The sequence below is a fragment of the Podarcis raffonei genome, chromosome 5 (genome assembly GCF_027172205.1).
Source record: "Podarcis raffonei isolate rPodRaf1 chromosome 5, rPodRaf1.pri, whole genome shotgun sequence".
NCBI lineage: Eukaryota > Metazoa > Chordata > Lepidosauria > Squamata > Lacertidae > Podarcis > Podarcis raffonei.
This window is the reverse complement of record NC_070606.1, coordinates 5,244,108-5,261,087: the sequence shown is the minus strand read 5'-3', so window position 1 is coordinate 5,261,087 and position 16,980 is coordinate 5,244,108. Positions and strand designations below refer to the sequence as shown.

Here is a 16,980-nt window from a genome sequence, read left to right as displayed (position 1 = left end):
TGAGATGAGCGAGGCATTATGCAAAGAAATTGCTGGTCTCTTTAATGGAAAACTGGGTTGTTATAAAGGGCCCCCAGTTGACTTCGAATTGGACCCTGGGGTGGCCCCAATCCGACTCAAACCAAGGCGAGTGCCATTTGCACTGCAACCCAAGATCGAAGCAGAGCTGGATAAATTGGTCAAGCAGGGAGTTCTCTCACCCGTGGACTCTGCTAAGTGGGAGACTCCAATCGTCACGCCCCTTAAAGCAAATGGGGAAGTCAGGATCTTTGCAGATTACAAATGTACTATCAATAAGGCACTCAGGGGAAACTCATACCCCATTCCAGTCGTATCACATCTGTTGGCTAAACTGGCTGGGGGCAAGATGTTTGCCAAAATTGACCTGGCACAAGCTTACCAACAGCTGCCAGTAACCCCACAATCAGCGGAAGCACAGACTATTGTCACACATAAAGGGGCGTTCAGAGTTAACAGATTACAATTTGGAGTTTGTGTGGCCCCAGGGATTTTTCAAGGGCTCATGGAACGCCTGTTAAGAGGTCTGCCGGGGGTCTTGCCATTTTTTGATGACGTTTTGATTGCTGGAAAAGACCCACAGGAACTGGTTGTGCGTGTCCGTGCAGTGTTGCTCAAGTTCAAGGAGGTGGGGTTGCAACTGAAAAAGGAAAAATGCAGTTTTGGGGTGCCAACTGTGGATTTCTTGGGGTTTAAAATTGATGCATCAGGCATCCACCCCACAGATGCTAAGATTAAGGCCATCATCGAGGCACCACGACCACAGAACAAGACGGAGTTGCAGTCATTCCTGGGACTTATTAACTTTTACCATTCGTTCTTACCCCAGAAAGCTTCGGTAGCTGAACCATTACATAGACTGTTGCAGAAAAAGACTGTGTGGCGATGGGGGCAGGGGCAGCAGAAGGCTTTTGACTCCTTGCGAGGAATGCTGAGTAGCAGGAGCGTCCTTGCTCATTATGATGAGTCGAAGCCGCTGGTCCTGGCATGTGATGCCTCTCAATACGGCCTGGGGGCGGTGCTGAGTCATAGGGAACCGGATGGGTCGGAAAAGCCCATCTCTTTCTATTCCCGTACGTTGTCGCCCACGGAGCGCAACTATGCTCAAATTGACAAAGAGGCACTTGCAATTGTGGCAGGGATCAAAAAGTTCCATGATTATGTGTATGGTCGCCATTTCTCCATTGAAACGGACCACAAACCACTGTTAGGGTTGTTCAACCCGAACAAACAAACGCCACAAATTCTCTCCCCCAGAATGTTGCGTTGGTCTATATTCCTGAACGGGTTCCAGTACACCTTGACCCATGTGCCGGGGAAACGGTTGTGCCACGCTGATGCGCTGAGTCGATTGCCTCTTCCTGGCGGGAGCAATGAGGATCCTGCTCCAGCGGAGCACATAATGATGCTGGAAACACTTCCGGGGGCCCCTGTAACGGCTACTGATATAGCTGAGAAAACAAGGAAAGATGCTGTTCTCTCCCGTGTGCTCACTTGGGTGGGGAGGGGGTGGCCAGGTGGTCCGCATGAAGACAAATTCAGGCCTTATGCGACAAGGCAGCACGAGTTGTCCATGCATAAGGGTTGTCTCCTATGGGGAGATAGGGTGATCATCCCAGCACCACTGAGAAACAGGGTTCTTGAGACGCTTCACATGGGACACCCGGGAATGGTCAGGATGAAGTCGCTAGCCCGATGTTATGTGTGGTGGCCTGGAATGGACCAGAACATAGAACAATGGGTACGAACATGCAAGGCATGCCAAGAGGTGCGGCCAGAAGTGGCCAGAGCACCAGTTCACTGGTGGGAGCAGTCCAGATCTCCCTGGAGCCGGCTGCACTTAGATTTTGCTGGGCCATTCCAGGGGAAGGTCTTTTTGGTTATCGTCGATGCATATTCCAAATGGTTAGAAGTGGCGATGGTCCCTAGCATGGCATCAGCTGCCGTAATCAAGGTGTTGAGGCAGCTGTTTGCAACCCACGGGTTACCTGAGACCATTGTATCAGATAATGGGGCAGCTTTTGTATCCCAAGCATTCAGGGCATTCTTGGCTGATAACTTCATAAGAGGGGTCACATCCGCGCCCTTTCACCCATCCTCCAATGGGCAGGCTGAGCGCATGGTAAGAGCAGCCAAAGAATCCATTGCGCGCTTAATGGAGGGTAACTGGTCAGCTCGCATCGCGCGAATGTTATTTTTGCAGCATGCGACGCCGTGTACTGCAACGGGCAAGTCGCCAGCTGAGCTGCTCTTGGGTAGAAGACTGGTAACGGTGCTGGATTATGTCCACCCGGATAAAATGCCAAACCGTAATTCAAGAGCAACCCCCCAGGCTGAGACTGACACAACAAGGTATCTCGCCCCTGAAGATCTTGTCTGGGTGAGGAACTATTCACGAGGTTCGCGGTGGGTGGCTGGTGTGGTCCCCCGGACTAGTGGACCTGTGTCCTATTATGTGACCTTGGAAAATGGGCAAGTTTGGAAGAGACATATAGATCAGCTGAGGCGCCGGGCGCTCAGCAGGGAGGGGTCAGATAATTCATCCCTGGCTAACGACGCAGAGCTGCAAGACCAGAGTGAAAATGGCCCAGAGGTGCAGTCACCAGGGGCTTCAGCAAATGAACCAGGGTCTGCTAGTCCTCAGGATGACGAGGTACAGGTAGGGGACCCTGCGATGTCTGGGACTCCATCTGTTCCTGATGAAACCCCTATAGCACCCCCTCTACCACAGGTAACATCCAATCCAGAACCGGCAACACCTGTTGTCAGGAGATCAAGTAGAAGTTGTAGGACCCCACAGTACCTGAGAGATTACGTCTGCGGTGCTCACTAGGGGGGGAGGGGTGTTGTGTATTGAGTCAAAGGATTTTATATCTGTATTATGATTGTCTGTATTTGCATTAGGGTAAAGTAACTGCCTTTTGGTTCCAGAGGGTACAGGTACTATTGGTTCATTTAAGCTGCTGTATTTGGATCCTCTGTCTTATTGGTTTCCTCCAAAAGGCAGGACTGTGATTGCCTGATATTGTTCCCTCCAAAATGTATCCCTTCTAGCTAGTTCCCTGTCCCTATAAATGTAGCTCTTCCCTCCTCAGTTCTCAGTCTTGTTTGCTTTAATAAAGAAGTGTTACTACAGAACTGTCTCCAGCATATTATGTCAAGAGAGCTGAAATCACAAACCCCACGTCACAACACTATCATGAATGTGTCGGATTTCAAGCCAGCAGAGCCAGCTTAGCTCTGAGGAATTTGGCCACCCTCCAGGTGCCCAGCTTGAATCCTTGTGACCTCCTGTCTGCGACTCCCGGCAAGATCAAGGGAGGTCTCCAATCAGCGATTCTTCTCAACGTGAAGAAGAACACACCATTCCTCCCCCTCCCATAATCGGGGGGGGGGGAATGAGACAGACAGAAATATATTTACATGTCTTTATTCCTGTCTTTCAGCAGTACAGAGAAAACACGTCTGTACCCTCTGATTCACAACTGCAGAGAGAGAATAACTCCACCCATGTACTTCCAGTACAGGGTCATGTGACACTCTGAGCTAATATCCGGTGCTCAGTACACTGTCTCTTGTTCCCACGGTACAATCCAATAACATCAGTTTCCTGTTTACCATTCCAGCCACCTGGAGCTCGCTTCTGCATTGCTCCTTTTTCGTAACATCCTCCCCCAAAAGAATCAATGCGTGTTGCGGCAAGCAAAGCGTGATCCAGAGAAGAAAACAAACAGTTGTTATACACATAACACTCCCCTGTTGTTTCAGTTCCACCCTTGGAACTCCCCGCCACTGGTTTCCCCAGTGTACCTCTCTGGTTGTCTGGCTTCCAAGGAATGAGTGCATCTGCACTACCTTGGCTAGCAACTTTCTGTTGTGTCTTTGTCTCTGACTTAGACACAGCTCCAACCTGTCCTCGGTTGTGTACAACAGCAACACATGCAACAGCTAAGTTAGCAAACTCTTTTGAGTACCTCTTGGGTGGTTGACCCTTTGTAACTCTCTCAGACCTTCGTATGAGGTGCTGATCCTCTCTGCTCACTGGTCCAGTCTCAGGACTCTTTGGAGAACCAGTTCCAATGGTAAACAGTGGTTCATCCTTCAGTTGTGAAGGCCTATCCATTGTGTGAGACTTCCTCTCAATGACTGTGACAACTGAGCTCTCCGAGCTATCAGTGTCATTACTCTCAGTACCACTGTAATCAGTAAAATCATCATCATCTGAATCGTCCTCAGTGGGAAATGTGTGTACTATCACTCTCTCCTGTTCAGGAGCACTCTCTAGAAATTTTGTGAGAATCACCTGACCAGATTCAGACAAAATTACTCTGTAGAGACCCTTTTCATACCCCACAAAAATGCCTCTGGCATTCTTTACTCCACCTGGAGCTTCTGTTCTCACATGAGACCCAAAAACCTTGAAATGGGCAACAGAAGGTTTTCTGTGGAACAGTTTCTCAAAAGGAGAACTTCCCAACTCTTTTGAAACCTTTCTCATTTTCGTATAACAATACGACATCAGAGACTCGGCCCAGAACTCATGTGGCAGATGTGAACTAAGCAATTGCGCTTCCATCCCCTTTTGCAATTCTTTGTTCACCCGTACACAGACACCCTTGTTCCACGCTTCCGCTGAAACAGCAATCTTGTGTCTGATCCCCTTCTTCTGCAGGAACCTCTGGAAATCCTGTAAAAGAAAAATCTGCTTCTTCTCTGTGAATAGACAATCAATGTTAGCATCATGCATACTCTTAACTTTGTCACAAAACTCCTGAAACCTCTCCAAGGCTTCCTGTGGCTTTTTTAACACATAAATCCAGACAAAGTTAGAGAAATGATCCACACACACAAGATAAAATCTTGCATTGCCTCTAGATGGTTCTAGAGGACCAATCACATCAGCATACACCCGCTGAAATGCTCTGTTGACCCCGGTCACCTTCTTGCTCACACCTGCAAGAGAAACTAGGTTAGACACAGATGAATTACATTCCATGTAATCACTTTGTGCAAAAGTCAACAAATATAGTCCATCTTTCTCTCTGGCCGAAAGAAATAACTCTCCATCTTTGTAGATCTTGCAGCTCTCAGCATCGTAGGACAATCTCAGTCCTTTCTTTGCAATCTGCGAAACACTCAGCAGATTGAACTTCAATTCAGGAACCAAGTAAACATTGTTTACAGTCAAGTTCAGACTCTTAAGATAGACAGTCCCTACGCCGGTCGCTACCAGCTCCTGACCGTTGGCCTGTTTCACAGCGAAGCTTTGCTTCTTAAACGATGAAAAGAGTTCTCTGTGTGGGGACATATGAACGGTGCATCCAGTGTCAATAACAAACAAGCTCCCAACATCTGGCGTGGTTCCTTTCGCCATCAAAGCCTTTGCAGGTTCCACCATAGGCTTGGTATGACCTTTGCCTGACGCCTCAGGCTTTGCTGAGCGGCCCTTCGCTCCTTTTGGCTGACGTGGCTTCTTACAGCTCCGCTGAAGATGCCCAGCCTGTCCGCAATTGTAACATTGGACAATGTTCAAAGCTACAGCTTCCTTTCCAGTAGCCTCATCGGTGGGGGAATTAGAACTCCGTTCCTCCCTCCCCCTGTGCTTTACTTCCAGTGCAGCATGCCAGCTGTGTTCATCCAGAACCACGGCACTCAGGGGAGGTGGACAAGGTAACGCTCCCCCCTTCCTGGCATCCATGCTGAATCCAAGGGTCAGCTTTACACTCAATCTCAAGCCAGCTTTCACTTTCAAGCCAGTAAACTCCAAAAGTTCTCTTCTGGGCTGTTTACTGCTTTTTACAGGCAGGCAAACTCCTGGGCTGTTTTTCTGCTTTCTCAGGCAGGCAATCTGCACGCTGTTTTCCACAGCTGCAAAGGTAGTCAAAACATTCTTTGACGTCTTACGCTCTTTCTGAGCCAATCCCATTTGTCAGTAACTTTCTAAGCCCTGACAGTCGTTGCCTAGCAACCTTTCTCGGGACGGGAATCCTTATCTACCACAGGAATTCCTGGTATGCCAGCCTTTCTTTCAGAGCTGTTTTTTCCAAACGTAGCTCCCTCGTGAACAGAGAATTAAACCTTTCTGTTCATTCTCCTTAGCCCGAAATGCAGCATACCTTTTGGGGGCTCCGTTGCCTCTCGGTGTCCAGCTTGTCTGTTCAGCTTCTGGCTGCAGGCAGACGCTTTCTTTATCTCCTTAGGTGCAGAGGATGGCAACGATTCATCGACCTCTCACCTCTCATGCAGATTCTCATAGATCTTTAGCCATCGGTTCTGCTACCAGATGTCGGATTTCAAGCCAGCAGAGCCAGCTTAGCTCTGAGGAATTTGGCCACCCTCCAGGTGCCCAGCTTGAATCCTTGTGACCTCCTGTCTGCGACTCCCGGCAAGATCAAGGGAGGTCTCCAATCGGCGATTCTTCTCAACGTGAAGAAGAACACACCATTCCTCCCCCTCCCATAATCGGGGGGGGGGAATGAGACAGACAGAAATATATTTACATGTCTTTATTCCTGTCTTTCAGCAGTACAGAGAAAACACGTCTGTACCCTCTGATTCACAACTGCAGAGAGAGAATAACTCCACCCATGTACTTCCAGTACAGGGTCATGTGACACTCTGAGCTAATATCCGGTGCTCAGTACACTGTCTCTTGTTCCCACGGTACAATCCAATAACATCAGTTTCCTGTTTACCATTCCAGCCACCTGGAGCTCGCTTCTGCATTGCTCCTTTTTCGTAACAGAATGAACATTGGTGTAGAGCTAAAGATCAAGAAAAAAATGGTTTACTACCTAGAAAAGGATATCCAAAATTAGCTGATACAGCTTCTAGTAGGTGCGATAAAGAAGAAACCTTTAGCTTAGGCAAACTTAGCCAAATACTACTCGGTTATTCTGAATTGCACACCTGGTGTTAGTCTTGTTGAACAAATGACAATGATTGCATGTTATGTTGATGAAATCTAATGAGATGTCTGAGCCAGAAGTTATTGGTATTTGTTACACGAAAGGAGACCACGGGTGCCTTTATGACAGAAACTCTTTTTGGACAGTTTGAGCAAATGGGATTACCAACTGAGGATCTGTTTGGAATGGGCAAAGTTATGATAACATGAAAGGCCTGGACATAAATCCACCTGCCTTTTTATGCCCTGCTATGCAAACTCTTTAAACTTTGTAGTGAATGATGCTGCTAAGTGTTGTCTGGCAACAACTCATTTCTTCAGTTTGGTTCAAAGAATCATACACTCATTTCTCTGCATTGAATCTGAAGGACTGTTCAAAAGTGTTTTGTGATATTACATGAGGAGGAAAGTAAAAAAAATCCTGTTTAGCCTCCCCAAGCTCTTCAGTGTATGCAAAGTAACTTCCTGCCTGGTTATTTTATATATGAGATTAAGCAGTATTAACATTTAGGCTTTGTTTTGATCTTGACATGTGTCATTTCAGTGATGTCATTTGCCCACAGAAGTCAAATTCTCATGTAAAGTGTCACATTCAAAACTTGTGTGGTCAATTTCATTTCAGTTATAATTTTTGTACCACCAAAGTCAGTAGTCTTAATCATGTAGGTGTAAGAATCGTAGGAATGATGATCGCAATGCTAGAAATATTCATAGCAAGAAATACTATTTAAAAATGAAATGATTTTCAACTGTGTTTCTGTGCTTCTTTCTTTGAATATGGCAGCCCACGGAAGGTACAAAGTCTGGTTCCCATCCAATTACTGGAGAAATTCAGGTAACAATCTAATATTAGCATTTATTCTTCTATAAATGGATAATAGAACAGAATTATCATTGTTTGATTCTTAGACTGCCAACATTGCACAAATTGTAAATCAATGCTAAAAATAGATTTTAAAAAATCAGTTGTGTGGAATGCAAATGCTGACTAATATTAATCCAGTTGCTGCTTTCTGAGGAAGGGAAGAGCTATGAATTCAATTTTAATTTGAGGAATTGCACAGTGCACATTTATGCAAATTCCTGTATGAATGTTCCAGACGGGTGTTCCATTATTCCTGTGCCATGATACAAAACTAAAAGTATAGGATTGTATACAGTGCTTTTTTCTGGGGGTACGCAGGGGTACACTTACCCCTAAACATTTTGTGAATCTTTGTCCATTTACTGTATTTATTTTTCCTCATTTGAACTATAAAATGGGGATTTTCTTGATTCAAAATGAGAGCACCCCTAAACATTTTTTTTAGAAAAAAACACTGGTTGTATACAATGACATTGCTCAGCTGACAGTAAGACTTCTACCCACAAAAAGCGGAGGGAATCGATGTCCAGGGATATCCCCTCTTGCAGCTGTGTGCAGCTCTGCTGTGGGGAAAGGGCAAATCACCCTAAAATTCCTTCCTTCCTGATTCTTTTCCATCACCTGCAACACTCTTGTATACAACCCATAGTCTGGTTATGGAAAAAGAATAGACACCTGCTGGTTTTGATCCAGAGTTCTGTGAGCAGAACTCCGCTCGTGGGACTCTTCCTGATTCCTCCAGCTCCCAGTGCTTCCAGCAAAGTTGCTCCCGGACAGTGTGGGAGGTGGTGGGGAGGACTACAGGGGAAATCGAAGTGTGCCCGCTGGATCTCAGCCCCTTCCACAATCAGAAGGAACCTACCTTCACAAAAGAGACACTCTCAAAACAACTCCTGTTCTTCCTGTTTCCAGTGATATAGTTGCATTCTTCTTCTGTTGTTCAAATCAATAGTTATTTTGCTATAAGCATTTGCAATGGGAGCAGGTCAATTGTTTTTAGGGGCCTACTTCCTGCTGTAGACCAGCCCCCCCCCCATGCGAGACTGCAAACCACCTTGAGCACAGAGGGGGTGTCCCAAAGCAGTTTGTGATACGGCAGGGGATACGACTGGTCAAAGGAAGCAAAGTCAGAAATCCCACAGGGCATGCACGTTGCATTTCTGTATTTTATTGTCCTGTAAATCACTATGGACCTGCGTTTAGCTGTGCAAAGAGGTATATAAATATAATTAACTGATTCAGGAGTGCTTTAAAAAAAAAACCTTCAACTTGTAAATGACTATTGTATCTTAAGCGCCAATAAATCTCTGCCCCACCCTCAGCTTCTTGAAAGCAGAATAAATATAGGAAGAGAAGCTTAGGAGTTCTAGAGATGCAAAGAGCTGCTTGGTAAACTCTCAGTACAGAAAAACGAACAAACAAACAATATAGATCAATATGACATAGTGCCCTTAAATGGATAAATGCTTACATTTACCAGAAAATTCTAAGATTTTAGAAGGATCTTTTTAAAAAAAATAATGCTGCACATACACATTACTGTCTGCTTTAGAAACTTTTCAGGGAAATATGCTTCTATTCTCTTTCTCTGTAGAGGAAGATTAAATCACCTGCTTGAAACAAACTTCTTATGAGATTCATTTAGGAAAGCTATGAAGATGCATTACTGAATCTTAGTGTTGGAGAATGTTAAAAAGTAACCTGTAGTAATAGATATTACTTTGAAATGACATTATTTGGGAAATGATTAATGGCAACCAATGTTACGCTTAGCTTCAAATCAACTATGACAAGCACCTTGGCAATTTGATAATTCACATTCTTCAAGCAAGAAACCTTGTTCCCCGTGACAACAACGGCTATTCGGACCCGTTTGTCAAAGTTTATCTTTTGCCAGGAAGAGGGTAAGTGGAGGGGTGATTTCAACTACTAACAGCTGTTAACACAACAGGTTTCCCATTGTTGACCTTCAAGAGATCTGTTTCTTATCAACTAATCTGAACACTCATTTCATGTGGGCCTCCCTGTCACCCTCTGCAAACTACAACAAGGCTGGTGGGCAAATTGTATTTTAGGAAAGCTTGTTCACCCACAGTTTGCTCATCTTTTGTATACAGTGTACAAGTTGTACAAGTGACAATAAAGTATTTCATATTTCCAGGAATCTGCCTTATGCTCAGTCTGACCATTGGTCCGTCTGACTCAGTGTTGTGTACACAACAGCAGCTCTCCAAGATTTCGGGCAGGAATCTCTCCCAACCCGTAGAGGTTTTTGTTGATTAAGGCATATATAAATCTTGTCAAATAATTAAATGAACACTACCTGGAGTTGACTAACACACCACCAATTACATGCCCTCTTAAACAATCCAGTAATAAAATCAGCAGCAACTAGGCCCTTGACAACTTCCTCCTAACCACAAAGGGACATGGCAAAGGGATGGTATCCGCAATATACAAAATACTACTCCAAAATCCCACAAACTCCCTAGATGTAATCAAAAAACAATGGGAGGACAACATAGGCTATGAGATTAACCCCATTCAGTGGACCAGAATGTGGTCTAAACCTCCCTTTAAATCCATTATCAACGAAAAGGAAAGAACTCACTCTGAAACTCACTTACAGGTGGTAAAATATGTCAAAAAACAACAACACGACCTGGAGTTGCAAGGGATTGAACCTGGGCCTTTTACATGTAAGCATGTTAATTTTCTCCTAGAGAAGCCCATGGGAACATGGCTGGAAAACCGGAAAACATTTAAATATAGTCAGGACTGTGAAGGAAAAGACATAACAAATATTTCAGAAATTTTATGTTAGATGTATCTTCCATATTTAGTTGTCACTATTGATTATATCCTAGTTGAAGAAATGCTCAAATGTGTTACCAGATGATTTGAATGAACTCACCAGCCCCGTTCAAACATAAAGTTAAACTGTGATTTAGCATATGAGGATGAGCAAGAATAAACCTTGGGCTTAAGCAGTACCCTAAGGAAGTTTAGATCTTCTGTTTGTGGTTTTCAGGAAACCACAGCTTCCCATTATGTCTGAATATGGTGCATTGTGGCTTGTCCAAGCCATAGTTAGTTAATTCAAAGTAGGATCAAACCATGGTTTAATATTATGGTTTGTAAACTCTTCATGGTTCGAACAAACTACAGTTCTCCATATTTAGACATTACTGGAATCTACCATTTGTACCAGGAATTAAAGCTTTAAGCTTCCTCCACTCTTGTGTAAAGAGAGGGAAGAGAAAAGGGACAGAGGGAGCCCAAGGATTGTACCTGCTTGTCCATTTAATGTTACAATGATGCTTTAGTCTTATGTCTGAACCATCTAGTCTGATAGTAACTATCTCTGATTACTGTTCCATGTTAAACTGCCTAGAGTAGTTAATGTTTCTATTTCTCATAAAATATACACCCATCATTTCTTGTTTGCATAAAATGCTCTAAATAGCTTCTCTCCCCCTGGTTCTCTCTTCTTCTACTTCCTGTTTGTTCCCATCATTCTTCAACACATTGTTGCCCTGGGGCCTTGCAGCCAAGTTATGGTAGTCCAGAATGCAAGGTAAAGTACATTATTATTCACTGATTCTCTAATTATTCTAAGCATGAAATACGTAATATCCTGGGCAAGCAACTATAGTTTTCTAGAATTTCAGGGGCCTGTGAAGTAGCTGACATTTGCTCCTCATGTCTAGTGCAGATTAAATTTATATAACACACAATTGTTATAGAAACAAGCAATTGTTCCAGTAGCTTCATGGTTCAGTGGGTGGGGAGTAGAACCAGTAGTTTAATTGTTATTTTAAGGATTGGAGATGGTGACTCTTCTTTTGATACGTGAGGAAGTAGTGATCTGAGGTCTTATATGTATTTTATTGAAATTTCTGTAGGAGAGAATGCTGAAAAAAATAGTTAATTATGAATTCACCTGGTGTGGGTTTTTTCCTGCCAAAAAAGTTATCCAAACTTCTTGGGCTTCTTTTGACACGCTGCAGATGTTTCACCTGAGAATAAAACTCGGAATTTTCTCAAAATGTTACTTTAGGGAAAATCCAATGACAGTCTAGAGGTGGGCAAAACTACCTGTGAAAAATGTTACTAGTCTTGTGGGAGGTTTTCTGTTAGCTTTCATGGACATTTGCTTTTGGTGGAATGAGAGCAGCGCATCTTAAACCCACTTTTTCTGATATGAATATTGTTCAATGCATACAGTTCTCTTTAATTATCAGTCACTGCAATCCATTATATACTTGTTACCAGATGTAAAAAGTCTGCCTAGCGAGGAGTTCTCACTTTAAAATTGTACAGTGCCTTAAACATAGCTTTTAATTCTCTCTGGGATTTGCTTGATATTTCCTTGTTTCTGCTTTTAATATATTCATCTCACTGCTAATTAAATTATGCTTCTTTAAGGCTGATAGTGGTTGTAATGTCATACGCTACATTTGAACAGACACTGGTTGCATTGGGGACAGCATTTGGCTGCAATTGCCAACCATATAAATCCAGTGTGGTGCCAGCAGCATACCACTGCAAATGCTTCTTTTTTCTGCTCTCTGCACAATAATGACATGCTCTTAAAGAGAATGCTATTTCTGGAGCAGAGCTGTTTTATCAGAATTCACTGTTTTTGGCAAATGAAGGAAGACAAGTCAGCTTTAGAACTATAAAATATTTCCAATGCTAATCTTAAAGTGAGAGCTGGACCATAAAGAAGGCTGATTGCCAAGGAATTGATGCTTTTGAATTATGGTGCTGGAGGAGACTCTTGAGAGTCCCATGGACTGCAAGAAAATCAAACCTATCCATTCTGAAGGAAATCAGCCCTGAGTGCTCACTGGAAGGACAGATTGTGAAGCTGAGGCTCCAATACTTTGGCCACCTCATGAGAAGAGAAGACTCCCTGGAAAAGACCCTGATGTTGGGAAAGATGGAGGGCACAAGGAGAAGGGGACGACAGAGGACAAGATGGTTGGATAGTGTTCTCGAAGCTACCAGCATGAGTTTGACCAAACTGCGGGAGGCAGTGGAAGACAGGAGTGCCTGGCGTGCTCTGCTCCATGGGGTCATGAAGAGTCGGACACAACTAAACAACTAAACAACAACAACAAATCTTAAAGGGCAGTCGTGTGAAAACAATGAAGTTCTGTAAAATATATGTAGCGTCTCTCTTAAAATCTGACTATGGTGATGCTGGGGCAGTGAAGTGGTGGATCTGTAACCATTCAGCTTTCCTCAAAATGATGTCTGATTAGATTATGTGATAGTGAAATGCAGCATGTGGTCTGGAACCATCATATTGTGATGGAAAAGGATGCCATTGGTTTTGTAGTCTCAGCCTTCAGAAAACACAACACAATAAAATACATTGTAAATCAAATAATTCATCAAAACCTCTGAAATGCCCTATAGAAAAAGGAGCTTCGAAGCCTGCTTTAAAGGATCAATATTAAATTAGTGTTTCTATCATTAACAGGATGGAGCTTGCATCAGAGGTTCCCTTTCATGTTTTTTAGAGATGACTCTCCTATGATTAAAGATGAGAAAATAATACAGAGAATTAAACCCATCTCAGCTTGATCGCCGCAAGGAAGTTGTTCAAGAAAACCAATACATCACTATTTTCTCTTACAATGAGAAAGGCTGTTGTAAACAAACAGGAGCAATTTGTAAATGCAACCAAGATATTTGTGTTCTTGTCAGTCACAGGCAACAGAGGTTGGGAGGTTTCTTAGTAGACAGGCTGCAAATTCAAAAGTTTTATTTTAAAGACTGAATTGGGAGATTGTTCAGCAGAAGATTATCATTTACAGCAGATCAACCGGCATTATTCTGTGCCAGCCTGAATGATTGGTTTATTTATTTTTATCAGTTGCACTGAAATTGTTTCTGCCTTGGAGCAGGTGGAGACAAGTATAGGTAATGACATGTTTTGTTCCTTTGTTCCACTTCAGTGTCGAGAACAAGAGGAGGACTAAATATGTGCAGAAAAGCTTGAATCCTGAATGGAACCAGACAGTCATTTATAAAAATATATCCATGGAGCAGGTATGTGACTGTAAGAGATATTGCATTGCAGGTGTGGTCTAATTCTCTCCTGACTGTTCTCTAATGATGCCCTCCACTTCTAAGAGTCTGTCTGTACTAAACTATTTCAACTTTGCCTGCCAGGCTCCCCTGACCATATGAACTTTCCTGATTTCCGTTGCTTAAAAGAAGCATCCCAGCCTCTGCTGCTATCCCCATCCTCATCTCAGATCTATTTGCATAGCTAGCCATTAACATGCCTCTCTATAAAGGGAAAAGCTCTCTGCCAGCCACTGGCAGTTCAGGCCCTATGAGTGTGTAAATGAAATTTAGATTCTTTTCCCCAAGGTGCATCACTTTACTCTTACTTACATTGAGTTGCATTTCTCATTTTACTGCCCATTCGCTCCCTTTGAAGAGATTTATTTGGAGCTCTTCAAAATCTCATTTTGTTTTAAGCTCTCTGAACAATTAGATGCTCTCAACAAACTTTGTTACCTCACTGCTCACCCATAATGCTAAATCATTTATGATCAAGTTAAAAAAACACAGGTACCTTGGGAAATTCTGCTTTCTACATCTCTCCATTGGCAGAAGACTCCGCTAACTGTAATCTCTGCTTCCTATTTCTGAGCTAGTTACTGATCCCCAATAAATGTCTCCTCCTATTCCATGATTGCTAGGCTTGCTCAGAAATCTTTGGTGAGATACTCTGTCAAAAGCTTTTTGAAAGTCTAAGTGCATAATGTCAACTGAATCATCTCCTATCTGTACACTTGCTGACACTCGCAAAAAAACTGCTATAGGTTATGTAATAGACAGGACTTAGCCTTCCAGAAGCCATGCTGGTGCTGCTTCAGCAAGACTTGTTCTTACGTGCTTGGTAATTTTATCTCTAACATTTTCCCCCACCAGTTTTCCTGCAATAGACGTTAAGCCAATTGGCCCGCAATTTCTGATTTTAAAATGCACTTTGTTCCCATGTCGGTGTTTTAGCTCCCTCCCTAGACCATGTAAAAGTGGTTTGCACCCGACAGTGGTTATGGTTCAATGACAGAAGTGAAAGGCTGATTTCTTGAATTTCTGTCCTACCCAGCACAATGTGAATGTGCCTAATAAGTGGTTCAGTAATAGCTTATTGTGTGGAGGAAAATGTCAATGTATTACGGCTCCAAGTTTTTAATTAATTTAGTGGTTAGATTAGTCAACAAAGGTTCTACTGATTAATCAGTGGGGGCAAATTCTAATTAGTGAAACAAAGCAAGCATACTTTTTATTTTGGCACCATCTGCTCTAGTTCTGGTGTGTTACCTGCAAGAGGTAATGAAAAAGAAAATACTGAGATGGCCTTCTAATGAGTGGTCATGTTCCAGTTTGTAAATGATCTCATGATACTTTCCATATTTCATGAAGCCATCTGTGCTGAAAGTTTGGTAATATACAAATTTATTTAAATATGGAGGCTTAATGAGTAGAAAGAGAAACAATTTAAACTTTCTGAATTGCTTTAGAGCCCTGAAATTTACCCACAGTTCTTGATTAAAGGGTGTATGGTGTGGTTTTAGTTGGAGGAAGCTATCAAAAGTTGGGGTTTGAAGCCAATCTAATTTCTGTTGAGGTGATAAACTTACAGCTGGACTTTACCTGCCACTTCAGACTGCAGGTGCCAGCTCACAGGACTGGATGCTTCTCTATACCCACAACAGCAAAAGCAAACAAACAAACCTTCTACATAGGAAACTAAAGGAGAAGGGTTCAAATTTAGCCTTCTCTATATTTTGAGGTGGCGGATAATCATGTGAGCTGCTATCTGTGGTCTGAATAAGGGATGTAAGGAAGCAGCGATTTCTGCCCCATCCTGTGTTCATGGCAACCAGCCCTGAATCATAGAATCATAGAATCATAGAGTTGGAAGAGACCACAAGGGCCATCGAGTCCAACCCCCTGCCAAGCAGGAAACACCATCAGAGCACTCCTGACATATGGTTGTCAGGCCTTTGCTTAAAGACCTCCAAAGAAGGAGACTCCACCTGATTCTCTTCAACAGTACGCTTTCTACATCTCCATCCAGACCAAGGTGAGGTCTTATCAGAGCTGAAGGACACATCTGAGCAGGCAGAAACACATGGAGTACAGAGCCAGGCCAATGACGAGGGTGGCCTGGAGAGACTTCCAAGGGCCAGATAGAGAAGTCTGAGGAGTCACATTTGGCTCCCAGACTTGAGGGTCACCACCCCTGAACTCCGGGTTTCTTCCCCCATCCTCTGTGCCCACCTACTGTTGGATAAAACTAGGACCTGGCTTGCTCCAGCAGCCAGAACGAGGGACAGTCTGGAGTTTGGGCGGCTACAGACCCTTCCTGTGCCTGGGACTATTCAAAGAGACTTTTGGTATAGGTCAGAGGTGGGAAACCTGTGGCCCTCCAGAGATTGCTGGACTCTGACTTCTATTAGCTCCAGCCCATGTTACAAGACTTCCCCGTTTGTGCAGATTTCTAGGCAGGTGGCAAAAGTGTAGTACGATTTCCCTCACCATTTCACAGGACATTAGTGATGGCTGGTTCACCAAATATTATGTGCAACGTGTTAAGTTACCTCTTGGCAAACAGCTGGCTGCATGGACCCATCATTTTGTTTGAACTGGTATAGCTTGAGGTACTGAGGCGTCCAAGATGTCTCATCTTTAGTCTATTGAATAGTTGTGTATATGGATGGGAACATCTGAGACATTTCTTGAAGCCGTGTTTGTGCAAAGACTGAATCCCAATTGCTACCTTTTTGGCATATACTATATTATGCAGGTTCGCTTTGAATGTGCTCAGCCTTCTGAGGAAACTCTGAGGCTTAATAGCTGTTGATATGCTTGTCCTCAAACCTAAGATAAAGGAGGAGGGAGAAGATCTGAAAAGCACTCTTTGAAATTATTCAGCCATGTCTCACTGTGAATACCAATGCATTTTGACTTTGCCCAGAACACAGTAAAATCTACTCACTGGTGCTGAGCACTGAGGGAAGACATATAGATGCTATCAACTTTTTAAAAGTCACACTGTGGGCTTTGTATTGGGAGCACAGCCAAGCTGGGCAAAATAACTCCTCCAAGCTTGCATAGAACCTCGGCCGAGCTCATCTGTCTTGATATCAACTTT

General features: G+C 43.5%; 1 protein-coding gene across 1 annotated transcript in view; it reads left to right on the top strand.

The window, feature by feature from the left end:
* PCLO (piccolo presynaptic cytomatrix protein) overlaps positions 1 to 16,980 on the top strand; it is a 204,764-nt gene that overhangs the window by 152,591 nt on the left and 35,193 nt on the right. The window contains exons 13-16 of the mRNA XM_053387679.1: positions 7,710 to 7,760; positions 9,564 to 9,694; positions 11,341 to 11,367; positions 13,760 to 13,853. Coding sequence (XP_053243654.1) covers positions 7,710 to 7,760; positions 9,564 to 9,694; positions 11,341 to 11,367; positions 13,760 to 13,853 — 303 coding nt within the window. The remainder of the gene's footprint in view (positions 1 to 7,709; positions 7,761 to 9,563; positions 9,695 to 11,340; positions 11,368 to 13,759; positions 13,854 to 16,980) is intronic.